This window comes from Camelus ferus, chromosome 13, assembly GCF_009834535.1.
Source record: "Camelus ferus isolate YT-003-E chromosome 13, BCGSAC_Cfer_1.0, whole genome shotgun sequence".
NCBI lineage: Eukaryota > Metazoa > Chordata > Mammalia > Artiodactyla > Camelidae > Camelus > Camelus ferus.
Window position 1 is genome coordinate 20285100 of NC_045708.1, and position 21217 is coordinate 20306316.

General features: G+C 49.9%; 2 protein-coding genes and 1 non-coding gene across 8 annotated transcripts in view; 1 reads left to right on the forward strand and 2 right to left on the reverse strand.

Moving 5' to 3' along the window:
* Nucleotides 1-10644, reverse strand: part of MECR (mitochondrial trans-2-enoyl-CoA reductase) — a 32709-nt gene extending 22065 nt beyond the window's left edge. For 2 of the 4 annotated variants that reach the window (XM_032495699.1, XM_006175465.3), the window contains exon 1: nt 10424-10644. In XM_032495699.1, the coding sequence (XP_032351590.1) occupies nt 10424-10599 (176 nt within the window). In that variant the 5' untranslated portion in view covers nt 10600-10644. Of the gene's footprint in view, nt 1-235; nt 335-10423 lie in introns of all 4 variants that reach the window. The other 2 variants (XM_032495701.1, XM_032495700.1) reach the window with 2 other exon arrangements.
* LOC116668375 lies at nt 9069-9172 on the reverse strand. Its single transcript, XR_004325545.1, has one exon. It is a non-coding gene; the product is annotated as a U6 spliceosomal RNA (small nuclear RNA).
* A 5350-nt stretch (nt 10645-15994) lies between the features above and the next one.
* The window catches only part of PTPRU (protein tyrosine phosphatase receptor type U), a 78811-nt gene continuing 73588 nt past the window's right edge, over nt 15995-21217 (forward strand). For 2 of the 3 annotated variants that reach the window (XM_032495714.1, XM_032495717.1), the window contains exon 1: nt 15996-16192. In XM_032495714.1, coding sequence (XP_032351605.1) covers nt 16120-16192 — 73 coding nt within the window. In that variant the 5' untranslated portion in view covers nt 15996-16119. Of the gene's footprint in view, nt 16193-21217 lie in introns of all 3 variants that reach the window. The other variant, XM_032495715.1, reaches the window with a different exon arrangement.

The following is a 21217-nucleotide window of genomic DNA, read 5'->3' on the forward strand; positions in this document are numbered from 1 at the left end:
GTACTAATAGTAATAATGGTGGCAGGTATTTGCGAGGTGTTTATTACACTCCAGGTCCTGTGCTAAGGGCTTTAAACACGTGATCTGATCTGAGATGCGACACTCCTGTGAGGAAAGTATGAATATTCCCCTTCTATCAAGTAGGAATTGGGGCTCCTGGAGATGATGAAATGTAGGTAAGGCAACGGGTCAGTGGCAGGGCTGATCCCCTCTCAGAGCTGGTACATGTACTGACCTTGCTCTGTATCGGCATCCTGAAATCTGTGTGGGAATCCCTCTGCCTGTCCACGAGGATCACCAGGGACCCAACCTGGGAATCCCTGTACTGGAATATCTATGAACAAAGGAAGGGAGGCCATGCTTTACTGTGACAGAGAAACAGCTGCAAAAATCCGACACAGAAACACTCTCGGCAGAAAATGGTTAACTAGGAAGGAATTGATGAGCAGGACAGAGAGAATAAAGGGCTTTTTTTTTTTTTTTTCTTTCTAGGTGAAGTATTAAGGGCTGTGTATTTATGAATAGCTGGAGGAGGAGGAGATCTTGTAATAATAGTAACTACTGTGTGAGTGTGTACCAGTCAGGCACTCAGCTAAGTGCTTTCTGTGCCAGCTTTCATACTGCTATTCTGATTTTAACAGCCAAGGAACAAAAGGCGCAAAAGAGGTAAATAAATTGTTTAAGGCCTACCCAGAGTAATAAGTGGCTGATCTGATTTGAACCTGGCAGTCTGATGCTAGAGATGCCAGCTGGTGCAGGGCTGACCAAGCAGAGGGCAGCAAGACGAGCACCAGCCTGGAGCGCTGCGAGGCCTTGACCCTTCCTGGGCCCACTTGGGGAGACAGGGGTGGCAGGGGGAGCAGCTCTACACCCTCCCCACCAGGATAAGCAGGGAGGCGTCAGCCAGGACAGTGCCATTTCTCTGGGAAAGCATGTGTAAGTCTGCATTCCAGAGAAAAACCCTGCCCAGAGCAAATGGATTGTGGACTAGCTGCCCCTTTATAACATCCATAGTGCTTCTCTCTTGCATTTTGACAGATAATCAGAGTTTTTCTGTAAGCTGACAGAGTCCATGTGCTCAAGCTACTTAAAGACATTTTTTTCTGCAGGTTTTCTTCAGGCTCTTCCCTCAGACCTGAATTCCTTTCCCACAGCTTCTCCGCGAAGTGAGAAATTCAACTCACCCTTTAAGACCTGGCTGAAATTTTACTTCCCCTGAGACATGTTTTGACCTTCTTCTTGTTTCTGAAAAAAAATCACCTGCTCCACCCTCAGTGCTCCCATTACACAGGTGGAGTGACTGTATCATTTAAGACCATCTTACACAAATTTATTGCTTTTTAGTTTATGAAGTCGTTTTATACATTTTCTTCAGTTGATCACAAGGCCTAAGTTCACATTCCTTTTCCAACTCTTGGGGCCAGATGTCCTCCAGAGTTCAGGACCATGTGTCATCTACCCTCCTCCCTGGGGGCTGGGGCAGCACTCCGATCAGACACATGGTTTCTGCATGAAAATATAGGAATATTCACACTAAGTACATTAAATAGTGACTGTACAAAAACTTCACTTTTGATCAGGTTTTGCCTCCAAACAAGTTATGAAAAAACAAAACTGTCAGTTTTCAGAGCTTTCTGGATTTTTAGAATGCAGATACAAATGTGGATTTGAATCCAGGTCTTTTAGACTCAGTTCAGGGTTCTTTTTCCTCACCACTGTTTTGTAGTCAGAATGTGTGTTGTCTCCCTGTTAGACTGAACTCACGGAGGGCAGAGAACTTTTAGTTTTCACTCTGTTTAGCATAGTGTCTGGGACCAAAACAGCACGTGAGTATGCTCCTCAAATAAATCACCCCATTTTCCTCGTTAGCGGCAATCACTTAGGGAATCAGGGGAGGGGCTCAAACCCCAGGGACTTAGCTATTGAGACTGGTACTTGCTTTCTCTGGTTCTGGGCTGTTTAGGAAAATACCCCTGAAGGATGGATGCAAATAAAAATGGGGATTTTCCTTGAAAGAGTTCAATCTAAGTAACACTCATGCCTCTTTTCCTCACAGGAAAGTGCAGAGCAAATCTGCAGTAAGATCGTAGTTCTTAAAAAATCTAGATGACCATGCTCAAGATGAGAATATAGGTAGATCTCAGTTCACGGATGAAGGGGAGAGCATGGATTTGGAGTGAAACAGGCAGCCGTGGGTTGGAATCCTACCTTGGTCATTTGCCAGCTAGCTGAACCTCACAATATTCATCTGTGGAGTGGGAGGACACTGGGAGTCAGCTCATGGGATTAGAGGAGTTAATGGACACAGAGCACTTGCTAGATACACAGTAGATGCTGGAGAAGTGGAAGCTGTTATCAGTAGTAGGAATATCCAAGGAAACCTGGATATTCCTGGCTATACCTCTGAAAAGAAAAAATCACTGAATCACTGAAAGGGAGGTGGCAACTTTTTGGAAAATTCAAGTAAATTTAACTCAACAAATTCCTGACAGTCCTGTTAAGTGCCAGGTACTGTGAATGGGCTTTAAAGATGAAAAAAAACAGCATCTCCTGCCTGGGAGCTTGACAGTGGAGACTCTGGGATGAGGTTTGTGCTGCTAGAGCCGGGAGAGTGTCTGGCTGGCCAGAGGGAGAGCAAAGGGTGAGCAAAGGTACTTCAGAAGGCGTGATGCTGGGTTGGAGCTTGAAAGATAAACAGAGTTTATGGGGTGGACCGAGAGGAAGGAAGGATTTCCTGCCAGAGGGAGTGGCAAAGAATCTGACCTGATATAGGCCAGGCACAGGTGCAGAATGGATTGGAGCCGTGGGAATGGAGATCTGTTAACCTGGAACCTCTTAAATAAGAAGTGCGTTGATGTCATTTGGTGACAGACTTCATGGAGGGGGAGGGGTGGGGAGTCTTTGATGACTCTCAGGCTTCCGGCTTGGGCATTCGGATGTTGAGATAAGGAGGAAGGAAGAGTTACTTGGAGTGGGGAGGAAGGTGTTACATCTGAAGCTTGAAGCAGGTGGCCTGCAGTGTGGTACAGACGGGCACTCTGAGTAAGAATGCGGAGCGGGGAGTCAGCCATGTGTAGGTGGAGTCTAGGGTAGTACATAAACTTATTCTGGGCCATGTCACCCAACAATAAAATGACAACAAATATTAACAGCTTACTAAACTCCAGGCATTGTGCTTTGCATTTTATATACAAGATGTTGTTTGGTCCTCAAAATATCTATCTGGAGGATGTTATCACCCCAGCTTTCAGATGGGAACTGAAGCTCAGAGAAATAACTTGCCCAAGGTTAAACTGTTAGTCAGTGGCAAGACATGATCTTCAGCTAGACTCCAAAGCTCAGCCTGTTGAACACTCAGCTGGCATCCCCTACACTGAGTTTGTGGAATTTTTGTCCTAGGAGATATTATTAGGTATCCCCTGGGGTCCCCAATACCTTTGGGGAAACTCAGCTTATTAAACCCCCTTTATAAGATTCAGACTGCACATGAGAGTCATAAAGGCTTAGAGAAGTCCTCCAGTAAAGAAACCCACGTGGCTTTGTATAATCCAGAGCTTCCAGAGTTAACTCAGCCAGGAATGCTATTCTCACAGCCCACTGAGTCACTGCCTGCCCCCAAACAGCAGTTTGAAAAGTGCTGCCCTGGGCTGCAACCCACTCCCTGTTCTCGTCCTTGTCTTCTAGGACCCTGGCTGCTCTGTGCCAGTGAAATTCACAGGAGTGGGAAGGAAGGAGAGTGGGGCAGGAGGTGGAAAGTTGAAGCTGCAAACAAGGTGGGTGAGGGCGGGGCCAGGCCTGACACAGGCTGATGGCCTAGGGCGAGGTGTGTTGGTCCAGCTGCATCTCACCAGGGAGACCGGCTCCAGCCTGCCCCGTGGAATGCCATCAATACCACAGACACCGCTGTTCCTGCCGGCAGTTCTAACGGCGTCGTCAAGGATACCATTCTGCCAAGACAGGAGGAAAACGGGGCCGAGTCTGAATTCTAGGAGCTGGACCTCAGGCGTAATGATAGCAATTATTCCTTGTGAGGTTTTTTTTTTGTTTTGTTTTGTTTTTTAAACTCACCAAAGGAACTGGTGGCTGTGTTATGGAGTGCAAACAAGGCACCCAAATAACCACCTGGCTAGACCTCGAATCACTTTCCCAAGACTGTTCAGTTCCTTCCCTGTGAGTAAAACGGCACCGTGCAAGCTCGGAGGGATGCCGCTGTCTTCCCACGACAGATCCCAGACTGGATAAGGTCACAATGGCTCCTTTGAGGCCAAGGCTGTACACCTGTGATGCCATATGAACTACAATGGAGACAAAAGCAGGCAGAAGAAAGAGCCTTTTGAGAGGGGGGAAAAGAGGCCAGTACTCAGGGGGCCAGCTCAGTTATATTTGCTGTGTAAGGCAGGCATCAGCCAGCCCTGCTATCTTTCTCGCCTTCTGCATTTAATTAGCAACCATTTGTACTTATCTTGCAACTCCCCCTCAGTCACCTCAAACTGGTCACTGTGATTTTGAGTAGGGAGAGTTGTCATGGGCCCAGAGACTTTTCCCTCTGTTCATTACTGAGAGCTAAGAATGTGTGTGCCATCACAGGGCACTGGGTGAAGGCCAATGTCTTTGGTGGCTCCCCCTAGTCTGTTGGCAATCCCCATGGTCACACAAGCCGCCTTCTGTGATTTAGTGAAATGCTCGGCATGCTGGGTACATTGTTCTGGGATCTGATTAATAATTAGTAGGCAGGGCACAATTGGGAAACTATGGAGGAATGAAGTTCTCCAGCTCACAGCCCGTAGGTAACAGCTCGCTCCCCCGCAGGGGATGTTGGTGGCCGCAGCTGGGGTGGTTCTAATGGAGTCCTGGGCTCTCAGGGAAGTACCCTTCCCTGAACAAAGCTCATCTGTTCCTTCTTGGGGTGTTGGCACACCCACTCGATTCACCATGCCCCTTCCGGCTTCCCTGCCTCAAAGTCATCCCGCCCGCCCACCATTTAGGACTTCTTGTTCTTAGCATAATCAATTTAAACAGAAGGGAATCAGAAACACTTGGGGCAACTTCAGGAAGTTTCTACCCAGGAATGGCAAAGAAACCCTCTCCATATCTTCTCAATCTCCTACTTCTCGATCAAGATTACCAGAAAGTGTGGAAGCCCCATATTGTTCCACACCTGCTAACAGCAGGAGACTTGCTGGAAGGGAGCTGCAGAGTCTCTTGCTCAGTTTGCTGAGGCCTGACTCCCCTTGGTGCCCCAGAGAGCACGACCAGGTCACTGCAGGGGCCAGAGTCCCTGCTTGCTGCTGCTTTTGTCTCTGATGGGTACAAAGATGACCACGCAGCCCTTGCCTGGCGGGCTGCTGACGGTGTAACTAACCAATGGCAAAGGGGGCCCTTGGTGGAATCTGGTGCCCGAGACCCCAGATTTTAAGCCACACTGTTGCTCCCTGGAGGCTGCTGGAGCAAACACTGGTGAGCAGACAGTCTGATGCTTGCTTCAGCTTCAGAGACTCTTTGCAGCCAAACTACTGCTGGATCAGAGGACCTGTGCCACATAACTATTTGCATGGCTGCAGTATTATGTTGAGGCCTCATCTTGTCTTGGCAAGAAAACGTGTTGTTTCAGGAAAGTGAGGCAAAGGGTATGTAGGTTTTGAGGCTGACAGAAAAGGGAGCTGTGAAGGTCTGTCACTGGCACAGAAGATGGGGGCGCGATGAGGGGGTACAGCAGGCATGCCCATGTTTACTGCCGCTGACCCAGCTCAGCCCCTTTCTTTTAACAAAAAATAACTGAAAAGAATGGAAACTGGAGTGATTTCCTCACTCTAATAACGAGTGGCAGAGTTGGGACTAGAACCGAGGCCAGTGCTCTTGTGGGAGGTCCTCAAGGACACACCTCGAGCCACCGATTAACCTCATGTTATCCTTGCTTTTCCATCTAGGATGGGAAAGGCCTGGAACCACACCAGTATGCTGCAGCCGCTAAGAGAGGGCCAGACAATAACAACTGGGCGCCGTCCTGGGTGGCGGCATTCCTCCCAGACACTCTGGACATTGGGAAACCCGCATCTATTGTGTGATTCCTTAGAGGTGTGCAGCCAAGTTTCACCATCAGAAGCAAGAATGAGGAAGCAAGGTAGAAGGGCTTGACCCTAAACCTGGCCACCGAGTGCGAAGGTGATTTAGGAGTGTACAGGATGTGGAATCCAGCCTAAGTCCGAATCCTGTGACCTCAGGCTAGTCCCTTCTGAGCCTGTTTCCGTAGATACCTCCCTCAAGGATCACGTACTGTGCCCACAGTAGGCACTCAATACATAGTCATTAATCAGACACACCACATTTTCTCTTCCCTCTGGGCTTCTGCCCATGCAGGTTCTTCTACTGTTTTTTCTCCACATATATGACCCAGCCGATTTTCTGGGGGATGCAACTTTGACCTTGTGTCCTCAGAGAAAGCCCTCTACCACCCTGAGGGGGGTCGGGCGCCCCTCTTCTGGGTGTCCACAGACTCTAAACACAGCTATTACAGCACTTACCCTCTGGACCATGGTCATCCATCTCCCAGACTAGAGTGAGTTCCTTGAGGGCAAAGGACACAGATTATTCATCCAGGGACCCTCAGTACCCTGCACTTAGCAGGCCCTCAAAGAAGAAATGCTAGCTCACATGGTAGGTGTATAACGAGTTCTGTTCCCTCCTCCTTCATTCACAACCACAGTAAAGAGCTCCAGGAGACAGACAAGCAAACGAAATCCCAGTTCTCACACAGTGCGAAACCACATTGCTAATTTTTTTTTCAAAGTACTGTAATTCTGGTTTAAAAACCAAGTCACTTGCATAGAATTTCAATTTAAACACTGACATCAACTGTAAAAAGAAGGAATCCCCTGAAAGTTAACAGTGCCCTACAGTGAGAACTCACTACCTACACAGCTTGGGTCCCCAACACCTGCTCCCCCAAATTCCATCTGGCTAAGACAGAACGGGTGTTTGTCCAAGTGTTTCGCAGCTTCATTGCATTTTGTGCTAGCAGCAGGCAGGTGAGGAAGTATGATGACTAGGATGCTGTTTTTGAAAGCTTCAGGATCCTGAAAAGGGGAAGAGACAGAGGAGAGCATCTTTCCCGGGGGCTGGGGGAGGGGGCCTACCCTTCCTATGAGAGTAGAGGCTTGGAGTCACCTGAATGACCTATAACTTCACCTTGTCTTCTAACCTATCTTATTCTCAATTTTATATTCCATCTCATGCTCAAAAAACATTCGAGATGAATGTCATCGTTTCTTCAGGCTTATGTCTGTATCGCGGACTTTTAACAAAGAAAGGACATCCAAGTGGTATGATCTTGGGCAAGTGACTTTCAAGTTTCTTGAGCCTCAGTTCCCTTATCTGTAAAATGGTGATCATGATCAAACTGTGCTTTTTAAATTCCATAATATATGTGGAGAACTTAGCCCAATGCCTGCCACAGAGTAGGTATAGGATAAATGAGAGCTGCTTTTACCATAAGATCCAGAGAATGGCAAGTTCTAAAAGGGGATTTCCAGGAACAAAAGGAAAAAGGACATGGGAGTTTCTGGGAATTATCTGATAGAGAATCCAGAACTCTGCTTGAGGAGGCGATAGCCACGGGGACCTCTGAAATCTCTAGAACGTTCATAATTCTCCTTTTTTTGTCATTTTCTCCTGGTCTTACTTCATTTTGATCAGCAGTTCAATCCTTTACATGAAAAAGGTCCAAGTGCTTATTTAAGGGGATTCATTTTGGGGGTAAAAGAAAGAAACTTTAAGAGACCAGAGGCTTAGTAAGGGAAAGAACAGCTGAATGTTTGGGGCCAACAAGAGTGAAGAGAGGGACATTCAGAATGTTGACAGGAGAAGAGGAGGTCCCTGGGGGCTTCATTTTGAGTTCTGCAACCCCTCAGATCTGAGCAGACTGTGCCTCGTTCCTGCCCTGCTGACCCCAGAGCGCCAGCTCACACTGCAGGCATCCCAAAGCACACCAGTTCGGGGAATACTCTGCTCAGACACCATGACCCCACCTGGTGTGACGTGACCACACGTCCAGTTACTGGGGTGTTTAAAGGACACTTGATTCTTTCTGTGACAGTGTGGTTACCCTAAACCACCTAAGACATGACTACAAAGAAGAGAATCCCAGCCTCTGGCCCCAGTCCATACACGAACAAGTCAGGTTGCCTGAATCTGGATCAGAAGGGAAAGCTGCCCTTCGGGGGTCAGAGAGAATTACTACCTGCCTGACAGTCTGTATCTGCAGGGCAATGGTCCTCAACCCTGGCTGGGGCATCAGAGTCACCTGGAAAGCTTTAAAAACACAGATGTCCAGGGCCATTCCAGATCTTCGAAGTACCTCAGGAGTGGCACCTGGGAATGTATAGTTTCCATAAGTACCCAAGTGATTGGTATGTGAAGCCAAGGTTGAATACAATGCTTCACGGAAGTATCCTGTTTGGAACTTCTGGGAAAGTATCAGGGTTCTACACAAGGAGACGAGAAGCTGTCTTTCTATCCTAAGTGGCATCTGCAACCAGACCAGTCTGTTTGGCTTTCCCAGCTCCCCACGAGGAGGGAATCAATCAGGGGGCAGCTGCACTCCTCTGCCTAACCTTCCCAGGCCTTTTCTCAGGGTCCCTAAACACTGGAGATGCCTCCCTCATCACCACAAAACTCAATAAAAGGCGCACTTATTACAGAAGCCAGATTCAGATTCAACTAACATTTTTGGAGCTCCTATTTTGTGGCAGGTCCTGCATCAGACGCATAAATTATGAGCCTGTGAGACAGGCACTACGCTGTTCCCGTCTGGGGTGCATTCCTGGAAAAAGAATGTTCATCAGAGCTTTACCAGCCCATTACAGCACAGTCCTCAGGGAGCTGTCTCCCTGACAAGGTGATTTATTACCTGTGATCAGCATACAATTTGAGGTTTATTGACTGAGGTGTCTTCTCAATATTCTTTTCAATTGTTCTAATGGTGGATGTAGCTAGGTTGAGTGTATGACCATAAAATTATCTGAGGCTTACCCCTTCAGCTATCAAAAACCTAGCTTGTATTTTTTTTAAGTAAAAATACAGAATACTTCACAAATTTGCATGTCGTCCTTGCACAGGGATCATGCTAATCTCTGTATCGTTCCAATTTTAGTACATATGCTGCTGAAATGAGCACTCTTGCCTGTATTTTAATCATGAAAATAATCCCTTGTTTGCCTGTCCTTTGGAAAACAAACCATTTGCTGGGAATCAAAGAGTTGTAAACAAGGGACTGCAAGAAAGTATGCAGGTGCTTTCGGGTGGAGAGAATTTGATTTATTGCAGCTGATTAGCACTATGACTATATTGTCTCCATTTTTAAAGATGATGAAACAGAGGCTTAAAAAAACCTCAGTAACTTGCCAAACACACACAGCTAGGACAGGGAGGGCAAGGATTTGACCCCAGATCTTCTGATTTCTAGACCCATGCTTTTGCCCTAGCACCAAGTTAGTGACCCCAACAGCCCCTTTGAATGAGTATAATCACTTATGTGCAGATTTAAAATCATTGAAAACTCACCTACTGTTTTATCAGCCATATGGAAAATCATGGATTAAGATCCAATAGAATTTTAGGACATAATCATAAACGGAACAAGGGCTCAGAGGGGCTGAGTGACTTGTCCAAGGTCAAACAGCTACTAAGAGGCTAAGCCTGTATTTGACCTTAGGTCTGTAGGCTTCCAAAACAGGAGCTCTTTTTAACTAGTTAAAGGCACATACACAGAGCAGTGGAGAGGAAATCACACGAGGTAGGACTTAGAAGCCATGGATTCCCGTCTCTGTTCCAATCTTTATTAGCTATATCATTTTGGACAAGTCCTTGCCATCTGTGAAATGGAAACAATGATCTCTGACCTACTTTCTGAGAAGTGAAGGTCCACATGATGTAAAAGTATTCTGAAAATCCCTTCTATAATATAATAGAATGTAGGAACTCACGTAGACCAGTCAGACTTGAGTTCAAAAATTCCGATTCTGCCACTTACTGGCTCCTGTGACCTTGGACAAATAATTTTACCTCTCTTAGGCCTCTATTTTCTCATCTGCAAAATGGGGCTAAATCAAATACCTACCCCAGAAGGCTGCTGTGACGATTAAATGAGCGCATCCATTTACAAAGCGATTGCCTGACACACAGTACACGATTAATAAACGTCAGCCACTATTACCACTATAGCTGTGCCTCTCCGGTTTTCAACTTCTTCCAAGCACGGACCTTCTGAGCTACCACACGCGCCCTGGGCTTCAGTTTCCGTTCTATTATTCTCTGCCTTCCTCCTCAGGCCCTGTCCCTCTCTTTCCAGTCCCCCTTCGCCACAGCCTGTCTTAAAAACCCTTCAGGAACCCTAGTCCCCCTGCCCCATTTCGGCGCCGTGTCTTACTCGACGACCTTGGCTGGGTCCCCGTGATGCCCATAGACCAGCGCCCGGACCCGGGAGGGCTCGGCAGATGCGGAGAAGGATGCGGCGGCAGGCCCGCAGTGCCGGGAAGCTAGAAGCAGCACCCGCCTCAACTGGGCCGGGGTTCGCGCCCCAGAGAGCGCGGTGCAGACCCACATGCTCCCTCCAGTCAACTCAGAATCGGTCGCTCCGGGTACGTCATCTTCCAGCGACCGCTCGCCTGAGCCCCGCCTCTCGCCCCGCCCCACGGCTTGACCACGCCCTCACCCTTTAAAAGAGCCGTCCCCTTCCTTCGTGACCCGCGGGGTGGCGCTTGGTGACACTGCCGAGGGAGCGAAAGAGGGATGTAAGGGAGTCGCGGAGATTCTGAGCCTGCCCGAGTTGAACTCCTAACAAGGACCGTCTGAGACTGCCTTAAAGCTGTGTCTACAGCCTGCGATTTGGTGTTTGATTTTGGGGAAGACATTTCCCCTCTCTTGACCTCAGTTTCTCCTCCTCACCGTTTGAGCGCTCACTGTGTCAGGCCCTTTAAGGCATTATCTCATTTCATCTCCGCTGCCTTCTAACAGAATAGGGTGGCAAAGCTTACTCCCTACACGAAGGAGGGTAGATGTAAGCCAATGTGGAGGCAAGAGTACTGGGTTTGGGGTTTTAGAAGATTAAGGTTCAAATCCTAGATCTGCCACTTCTTAGCTTGTCCACCTCGGGCAAGTGACAGAAACCATGAGTCAGCTTTGTCCTCGGTAGGATAGGGCTAATAGACCTCCTTCAAGATTATTGTAAGGATTGGATAAAACGATGGAATAATGTTGTCGTGGACCGGATAGCACACTGTAAAATGCTAAGTGTGCTCAGATATAAGGGAGTGATCACAAGGAGGGCGCCCTCTCAAAATGCTCACAGGGTAGTAAGGGATTGAATGGGACAATGGAAGTGCTTTATAAAAAGATATAGCCAGAAAATTTGCTACATCATATTTTTAGTGGAAGGAAGATATGAGCAGAATTAAAACCCCAGCTGCACATTAGGGCATGACAGAGGACACTGCTGGAGTCTGAAGAAGACAGTGTTCTGGGATGGGGTGAGGGTGGGAGCTCATGGAGGGGGTGCTGTTGGAGCCAGTCCTGTGACTCAAAATCTTTAATATGCGTAAAAACCATCTGAGATCTCATCTCAGACCTCCTGAATTAGAATCTTGGGGAGGGGTCCAGGAATCTACATTTATTGTAAGATCTCAAGAATATTCTGATGTAGGTGGCCTGGGAAACAAACATTGAGAAATACTGAACCTTTGTGCTTTGAAGGATAAGGAAGAATTTCATTGGATTTTATTGACCCAAAACTTGCCCACTTAGAGCCTTTCCTCTGAAGAAGAAAAGAAAGTATTGTGAAGAAAGGTGCAGGTAATGGCAAACCTGGCTTTGAGTTCTGGCTCTGTCACTGTCCAGCCATTTGATTTTGGACAGGTCACCTGGCCTCTCTGTGTCTCCAATTCCTATTCTTAAAATGAAGGAAATAATAGTATCTGATTCAAGGCTGTTTTAAGATATTATTCATATGAAGCATTTAGCACAATGTTTGGCACATGAAAGTATTTGGTAAATGTTATTTGGGGTTATTGTAAAGATTAAATGAGAAATATCACATGTAAAACACCCAGACTGGCTCATAGTACATGCTCAAAAAGTGTTTGCATTTATTTTTATTACTAGAGAAAGTTGGCGTCCCATGGTGGGGAAAAGACTTGGTCACACACACACACACACACACACACACACACACACACACACACACACCCAGTCTTGCCTACCTTCTATTTTCACAGTGATACACAGTCCTACTTCTGTTGGAAGACTCCCTAGGTGACACTGAGCTATTGATATTATCTTCTCTACTGAGTAGTTTCCTCTGAATTCCCTGGACAGCTCATCCAGGAAGCCTGGAGAATTATCCAGCAGGCCTTCCTCCATGGGACTGGACTTAGTCCCCAGTCCATCCTGACAGCGCTCATTTTTGGTCCAGGGCATCAGCTCTTATTTGAACTGTGTCAACAGCCCTCTTCTAACTGAGACCCCCTTCTTCTCTCTCCCTCCCCAAGTCCTTTTTCTCAGGCTTCCAGAATGATTTTTTTTCCCCAACAAGAAGACCAGATTTTGTCTTTCCCGTGCGTAAAGTCTTTCCGTGACTCCCCATACTCAGGGAGAACCAGAAGCTACTGTTCTTTGTAGAACACTGTGAACTATTGATATATTAAACCTGTAAACAAAACAAAACTATGATTCTGTGCTAATTCTATCATTCTCTCACACTGTGACACATTCTAATGTCTTCAGGAAAATGTATGGAGGAAAAACAGTTTAAAACAACAACAAAATTTCTACTCATTGTAATTAATCTAACTTCTTGCAAATTAGAAAAATATGACTGTGGTTTTAATTCAACAGCAGGACCTTGAGGAATGCCTGGGTTCCCTCAGAGGTACAGTTTGAGAACCACTGATTGACCACGGGTCCAGTTGTCCCAGCCTTGCATTCAAGACCATTTTCACTCTGACTTCCATGTTGTCTTTATCACCTATTGTTGGACTGTGCACAGCCTATGATCCAACCATGCCTGATACCCACCTTTCCCAGTACTTTGATGTCTCATGCCTTTATTAAGGCTGCTCCTTCTGCCTGAAATGCTCTCCCCTCCCTTGCCTATCCAGGAAGATCCAGGTTCAGACATTACTTCTTTAATGTTGTTTCCCAACCCCCCAGGCTGCCTTTGTGTTTTCTTTGGACTGGTGTTATGGCCTTTAGAAGATAGTCTTTTATTTATTTATGTGCCCATTTCCCCCTCCAGGCAAGAGTGGGGCCATGTTTAGTGCATCTCCATGACACCAGCACCCAATATGGGGCCTGGCACAGTAGGTATCATGAATATTCCATGAGTTGAAAGTAACTGAGTTTCCCCATGGCCTGGCCCTATCTGTAGTGTCACCTTCTTTTCCCTAGATTTGGGCCAGCCACTCCAGGCCGGACTGTCCTTTCCCCTTCTCTCTTCTTTCAAGGATTGTAGGAGTTTGTGGTCAAGTGGACCAGAATGTTCTCTTTTCATCTGTCCACCTGTTGCTTGTGCTCTTTTCCCCCTCCATCACAGTCTGTGTCCTGTAATCTTCCCCTGCACAAAGAGCAGAGGGGTGTACAATCAGTCTGGTCTAGGTCTGCGCCCTGGGCCCACCATTTACTAGCTGTGTGACCTTGGACAAGAGCCTTATGCTCTGAGCCTCAGTTTCCACATCCCCCAAAATGGGACCAATGGTAAACTCTTGCCATGAGGCCCCTGCAAGAGTCTTCCACAAATAGCAGCATCCTTGGTGGTTTCTTTTTTTCACAAGATTTTTCTTCTTGAGTTTCCTTTTCTGGGTGGTCCTTTCTGTCTCTTCTCTGCGTATTTGCTATTGCTCTCTCCCTCTAAAATGCAAACTTCGTGAAGGCAAGAACCATGTCTACATTCATTCATTCACCCATTCAATATTTACTGAGTACTGACTGCATACCAGATACCAAGCAGTGGGATATCAGACAGAGTCCTTGCCTTAGAGCTCATGTGCTAGAGGTGCAGACACATAATGAATATGTCATATAGTAGGTACTCTGTTTAAACCTGTGATGACCCCCTCTACCCCCACCGTTTTTCTCCCCGGCTTCTCTAGTATATTACTGTCTCGTATACCAGAGAATTTGCTTTTTTTAGTTGTTTATTGTTCTTGTCTTTCCACTGGAATATAAGCTTCATAAGGGAAGGGGTTTTTGTCTGTTTTGTATCTCCACTTTGGCTTAGAGCAATTATTGAACAAATGAATCAGTATTCAGTGTTTGTTGATTTGTTTCAAATGGAAGACAGATCTCAGCTCCTATTCAGTTCAAGCCAGATGACCTTGTTTCAAATCTTGGCGCTGCCACATATGATGCATCATCTTGGAAAAGTCACTTTCTCTCTGTGTACCTCAGTTTTGTCAACTGTGTAATGGGAATAACAGTGGTGAGGATTAAATGAGTCCATGTGGGTAAAGCACTTAGAAGGTGACTCGCCAGGGACGACTAGTTTCTGATAATTGTACAAGGGCTTATCCTGGGTAGAGGCCCAAATAGACTTACCCCGTGTAGCCAGGGAATAGACTAGAACCAATGAGAGTCAGCAAGGGAGGCAGATTTCACGGCATGAAGAGGAAGAACTTTTTAAAAGCCAGCATTGCACGGAAAAATAGCTGAATCCACCATTACAGTTGGAGACTTCAACACCCCTCTGTCAGAAATGAACAAATTCACCAGGCAGAAAATCAGTAAGGACATGGTTGAACTCTACAACACCATCAATCAACTGAATATAAAGGTTATCTAAAGACTACTTTATCCAGCAACAGCAGAATACATGTTCTTCCCAAACTCAAATAGAATATTCACCAAGATAGACCACTTTCTAGGCCATAAACACACCTTAACAAATTTAAAAGAATAGAACTCCTACAATGATTGCTCTCAGACCAAAATGGAATTAAACTAGGAATCAATAACAGAAAGAAAGCTGAAAAATTCCAAAATATTTGGAGGTAAAATAACACACTTCTAAGTAACATATGGATCAAAGGAGAAATCTCAAGAAAAATTTCAAAATTTTGAATGAAATGGAAACTAAATGAAGATGAAAACAAAACTTATCAAAATGTGTGGGATGAAGCAAAAACAGTGCTTAGAGCGAAATTTATAGCACTAAATGCATATATGAGAAAAAAAAGAAAGATCTAAAATCAACCATCTAAACTTCTGCCTTAGGAAACTAGAAAAAGAAGAACTAATTAAACCCAAAGAAAGCAAAAATAATAAAAACTAAAGCTGGAATCAGTGAAATGGAAAATAGGAAATCAATAGAGAAAAATCAACCACACCAAAAGCTGGTTCTTTGCAAAGATCAATAAATCGATGAGTGTCTAGCCAGACTAAGAAAGGAAGAGCGAGGACGCCAGTTACTAACATCAGAAATGAAAAGGAGGACATCACTACAGATCCGATGGATATTTCAAGGATGATAAAGGAATACTATGAACAATTCTAAAAGCTAGCATTTCCAAAGACCCAACCACCCACTTTTGACAGGGCCCTGTCCTTGGAGGGTATGGTATGGATGCAATTTGAAGGGACCTAGGTAGAGAGGTTTCAAGCATTGGATGGAACAGGGAGGCGGGGTGTCCCTGGGTCTCTGTCCCAGAGAGCTTCGTGGGAACTAGGTGTGGGCAGTGAGCAGAGACGTGGGCCTGCTTACCAAGAATGACAGTGCCACATGGGCACAGAGGCTGATGGGCGTCCAGTCCCAGCCCGGGATCTCCAGGTGTGGGGGTGGGGGTGGGGGTGGGGTGGGGGTGGGGTTCAGGAGTGGGGGAGGGGCACGACAGGGGAGCAAGCAACTAGGCCCGGCAGCGGCGCGCGTGGCTGCCAGCAGGGGGCGCCGCGAGACCGAGGAACGTGCTGCCCGGCCTGACGTCAGCTCCCCGCTTGCTTGGGCTCCCGCTCTGGACTCGGCGCCAGTCCCGCTCCGCGCCGCGCCGCTTCTCTCCGGCTCTGGCTCGCCTCGGGCTCGGCTCGGGCTCCGGCGGCGGCGCCCCCCGCGCCGGGCCCCGGGGCAGGCGGCGGCGCACCATGGCCCGTGCCCAGGCTCTCGTCCTGGCGCTCACCTTCCAGCTCTGCGCGCCCGAGACCGAGACTCCGGCAGGTAAGTGCGCGTCGGTCGGACCCAGCTTGCCCCGTGGAGCCCCCGGGGCCCGTGGCGTAGCTCGGAAGAAAGTGGGAGTGTTGGGTGACCGGGCATTACGAGCCTGCTCCCTGTATGTCTGAGTGTTGGATGTACGATCGTATGTTCAGGGTGTTGTGTGCCTGCGAATGTTGTGTGTCCGTGAGTTATGTGTGCAAGGAAAGGGTCTGTGTGTGTTGTGTCCACGAGTATGTTGGGGTGAATGTTGTATGCATCGAGGCAGGGGGTGTGCGCCGAGTGTCTTGTGTGCCTGCCAGTGTGTAGTGTATTTGAGGTCAAGTGGGTTTGTGTGTCTGTTGTATGTGCATCTGAGTTCGGTTGTGTGGCAGGAGTTGTATCGGCTGATGTGTTGCATTTGTTGGCATTTTGTGTGCCCTAGCCCGGAGTGCTGCTTGTTGTGTGCACGAGAAGGGGTTGCGTGTTTGTGTTCTGCGTGTGGCCAGGGGTGCTCTGTGGATTCTGACCGCGCGTGGAGCGGGGAACGCGTGTGCATTGTGTGTGCTTGTGGGAGCCGTGTATGTGTGTGAAGGCGTGGGAACGGGTCCGGAACGTGTGTGTCCGTGTGCCGTGTGCGCGATGTGTACGTGTGGGAGTGTCTGGGGTTGGTGGTGTGCGCCTCCGGGGGCTGCGTGGGTCCGAGTGAATGCCAAGTGTGCCGGGAATGCGTGTGTAGGAGCGTGTCTGGAGCGGATGTGAGTGTGTCCGTGCGTACTGGCTGCGTGTCCAGGAATGTTGCGAGTGTGGTGCGCTCCTGGGCCGTGGCTGAGTGTGTGTCCCGGGCCCGAAGCCACCCAAGGGGGCGGTGGCAGGATGTGTGTGTGTGTATATATATGTGTGTGTCCCATGGGTGTGCATGTGTGGCGCGCGGGCCCGGAACAAGTTGTCGCGGCGGCGCCCCCTCCCCTCCCCTCCCCTCCCGGGTCGGGCCCGGCCTGAGGCTCCAGAGGGAGGGATGGGGGCCCGGCGGCCGCCGACTCCGACATGTCGGGCTGTTTGTTGTTTCGCAAGTTCAGCGCGGCGCTGGCGGGCGGCGGATCCGAGGCGGCGCCGGGGCTGCGGGGCGCCCGGGCCGGTGGCGGGGAGGGCCAGGCGCGGGAGGCGGACGCGAGGGGCCGCGGGGCGGGAGGGGCCGGGCCTCGGGGCGCTCCTGCGGGGGCCGGGCCGCGGCCGCACCGGGGGCGGCCGGGCGGGGGCTGAGTCCGGGCGGGGCTGCGACGTCCGCGCCCGGGGCCCGGCCTGGCTCTGGGCCGCGGGACGGCGCCCCCTCCCGTTGCGCTCGGGAGGCGCCGAGGACGCCAGGGTCTCCCGGGACACTCCCTCCATCGACTCCGCAACTTTGTGCGGCCTCCTGGTCGGCCGGGACGGCCGTATGTGTGCGAAAGTGTACGTGTGTGAGCGTGTGTTTAAGTGCTTCTGTCTGCTGGGTGACCGCGCTGTCTCTGGGTGTGTTTTGGAGTCTGGCGCCTTTTGGTGTGTGTGTGTGTGTGTCTGTGTAGTTGTACGTGTGATCGCGTTTCTGAACATGTATATTCAGAACTGTGTCTGTATATCCGTGTGTGCTGTGTACTGTGTGTTGGCTGTGTGTGTGTCGGCTGTGTGTGTGTCGGTGTGTCTGTCCACCCCCTCCCCCTACCCCCCCGGCCAAGCCTCCATCCCTCTGAGGCCTGGGATCCCGGTCTGTGTCCCTCTCCAACGGAGTTGCACCCGACGCCTGCCTTGGGGCTGGGGTGGTTGGTCTCCTCCCGGGCAGCCTCAGCCTTGCATCCCCACCGGTTGGGCGGCTGCAGCCTGGTACCTGGAGCGCCGAGTAACGGGGAGACGCCCCGGGAGTAACGGAGAGATGCCCCGGACCAGTATCCGAGCCTAGTCACACGCAGGGTCACTTCGGGCCGCCGGCCTCCAAGAACTGGCCTCCGAGAACTGCCCTCCGGGGTCGTGTTCGCTGCCCTCACCGCCCCTCGCCGGCCTCTCTCGGGCGGAGCTCCGCCGGCAGCTGTGGCTGCTCCTTCCACTGACTCTGAACTGGGGCTGGCCCTGCGGCCCTGGGGCCATCACGCACAGCTTTAGTTTTGACCCCTTGGTGCCTGAGAGGACCCCCAAAGCGACCGACCTCCCTCCTTATCCTTCCCCAGCCCCTCCTCCTGTTCCTCAGCAACTTTGCCCCCTCCCCCACCCTGAGATCAAACTGAGGGGTACTACATGCTCCCCCATCCCTATCACCATCGCCTTGATCCCGGGAACCTCAAGTGCCCCAGCTTCTGCCAACAGGGGGGAGTGTCAAGACCTGAGATTTGGGAGTGAGACCTTTAGCAAGTTGCTTCCACTCTCGGGGTCTCAGTTTCCCATCTGTTCCATGGGATTCATAATAAAGGTGTATGGTACTTGTAGATTGTAAAGTAAGGTTCTATCTGTGAGTGCCAGGGAACAAAAGACGGTTTTGAGGACTGCTACAGAGCCCCCGGCGGCTGTGATTTGAAGCCAGGGGGACCTGGGTTCAAGTCTGCTTCCGTCACTCGCTGTCCTTGTGACCTTGGGCAAGTTGCTTCACTTCTATGGCTCCTGGCACCTGTAGCTATTACTGTTAGAGCCTAATTCAGAAGCCCTTAGTAGAAGGGGGTGTGATCTCTCCTTGCCCCCAAGCTGATAGAGTCAGCCCAGCTCCCTGAATGCATCCTGAGTCCCCCTCCTCCAAAGGGTGGGTGGTGATGTGTCTGAGCCGTGCAAATCTGGCAGTAATTTATTCCGCTGTGTTCTAGCTCATTTTGTCCTTTTGGTTGCTGGAGTTGTGGACAGCAGGAATGAGGGAGAGGCTGCCCAGTGGTTTCAGGTTGGGCAATAAAGGCTTGTCTGGGCAGCTGGCCCTTCTCCCTGGGGGTGGGGGAAGGACTCAGCAGGAAGACATGAGAGTGGCCAGAGTTGGGGGTGCTGAGCTCCTGGGCGGCCTCCTGCCCAGCTCTGGTGTCAGGGAAAATCCAGGGTGGATACTCTGCTTGCTCCAGGCATGCCGCCATCCTTCCACACTTTCGTCAGCTAAGCTAGGTCAGGGAGTGGGGTGGCTTTTCACGCATGGCTGAGAAGCTAGAGTTGCTGGGGATGCCTTGTGCCCTCCCCCCTTCTTCAGCCCCTCTTTCCTCCTCCAAGCTGCTCCTCTCTCTGCATTCTGATGCATCCTGCCCTTATACCCTCTCAGGAGCTCTCTCATCTGTCCCCTTCTCTCCATCCCGTCATCTTTCACATGCAGGAAGGCTCCAGCCTCTTTCCTCCATCCATCCCTCTGTGGTGCCAGGGATCTTCCCAAAACATGTTTGAAACCCCAGTTTGAAACCCTTTTAAGGCTCCCAATTGCTCCCCACTGCCTCCAGGGTTAAGTCCCTCCCCCTCAGCCCTCTAGCCCTTGCCTGCCTGTCCAGCCCCATCTGGTTTTGTGCCACTTGTCCCTTGCATCTTATGCTCTGGCCAGTCTAACCCACTTACCAATACTCTCTAAATGCCCACTGCCTGCCGTCTCTTCTCTGGGCCTTTGCACAAGCTGTGTTTTCTCCCTAGAACTCTCTAACTCCACCTTTTTGGCAGGTGATCCCCTGCTCCTCCTTCAGGTTTCAGCTAGACAGCTTAGACATCGTCTCCTCTGTGAAGCCTTCCTTGTTTATTTCCTCTTCTAGCCCAAGAAGGGAGGGTGAGCATTGATTGGATTTTCCCATAGCACTGTAATTATTGTAATTACAGTTTATTCGTCCTTTTTCCCTTACAGACCGTGAGCTCTGTGGAGGTGGGGACTAGGTATTTAGTTCATGTCTGGATCCTTAGTGCCAGGTACGAGGCCTGGCCCACTCCTGCTGCATAAATATGTCCCGCGTGAAAGAATGAGTGATGTCCAGTGGGTCAAGTTCTGAGCTGGAGATGCCAGATGGGGGCGCACTGACTCCACTGAAAGTAGAGATTAAAGAACTAGGTTTCCCTCCAGGAATCTGGAAAATTCTGCTGGGGGATGGTGTTGTCTGTGAAAAGGCCACGCAGAGTGTCATCTGGGAGCCGTGAGCTGGGGAGGTCAACTCTCTGGCCGAGACTGAAGGGAGCAGGTCTCTCTGCCTGCTGGCCCCTCCCCCCAGCCACTGTCTTCCAATCAACCCCCCTTCTCCACTCCCCCTGCCCTTGCCCCCCAGCTGCTGGCAGGGCCTCTCTGGCCCCTGGTCTCAGCCCTTTGTGCTGGAGGCTCGGCAGTTGGTGAGAGGCATCGAGTCCCAACCGTCAGTCTGAGCGTCAGGGGAGAAGTGGGGAGGGCCCTGCAGCAGAAGAATGGACTCTCCCTCAGCCCTCTGCCCCACATCCTGGGATGGGCAGGTGGGGTCACAGCCTCTGTCCTGGTCGCCTGTGAGCCCAGGAAGGGAGATGAGCTGCTCCCTGTGGTGACCCCTGCAGGCGGAGTTGGGGGAGGCTGGCTGAGGTGTGCGCAGGTGTGATCCTGACATCTGGGCTGTCAGAGTGGAGTTTGTGAATGTGTATAGTTGTGAGTGTATGATTGTAGCCTGGGGCCCAGGACATATGGGTGGCTTCTCAGGGCATGTAGCTGTCTGGTTACCCTGTGTGGAAAGATCTGAGTGCAGAGTAGGGAGGTGAGCAGCTGCTTTGATCCCTAAGGAGCCTGATGCTGGGGTGTCTGGGTATCAAACTTTCAAATTCCTGGAGTGGGTGGTGTCTCAGGATCTGGGTGTGGGTGTCCCAGTACCAGGATGTGGGAGGATCAGGAGGCACCAACATAAGAATATCCCAGTGTCTCTGGATCTGGAGGTGGGTGTATCCAGTTGTCTGGGAGTCCTCAGGGTAATGGGTGTTCAAGCGCGGAAGTGTGCCTGTGTCGTGCCCAGATGTGTGGCTGTCCAGGTGCCTCTGTGCCTGGCTGTGGGGCACCTGTGTATCCAGCGATGGGGTACCCAGGTGTTTGTGAGTTTGGCTGTGGGGTGCCCTGTAGGTTTGGGTTTCTGTGTC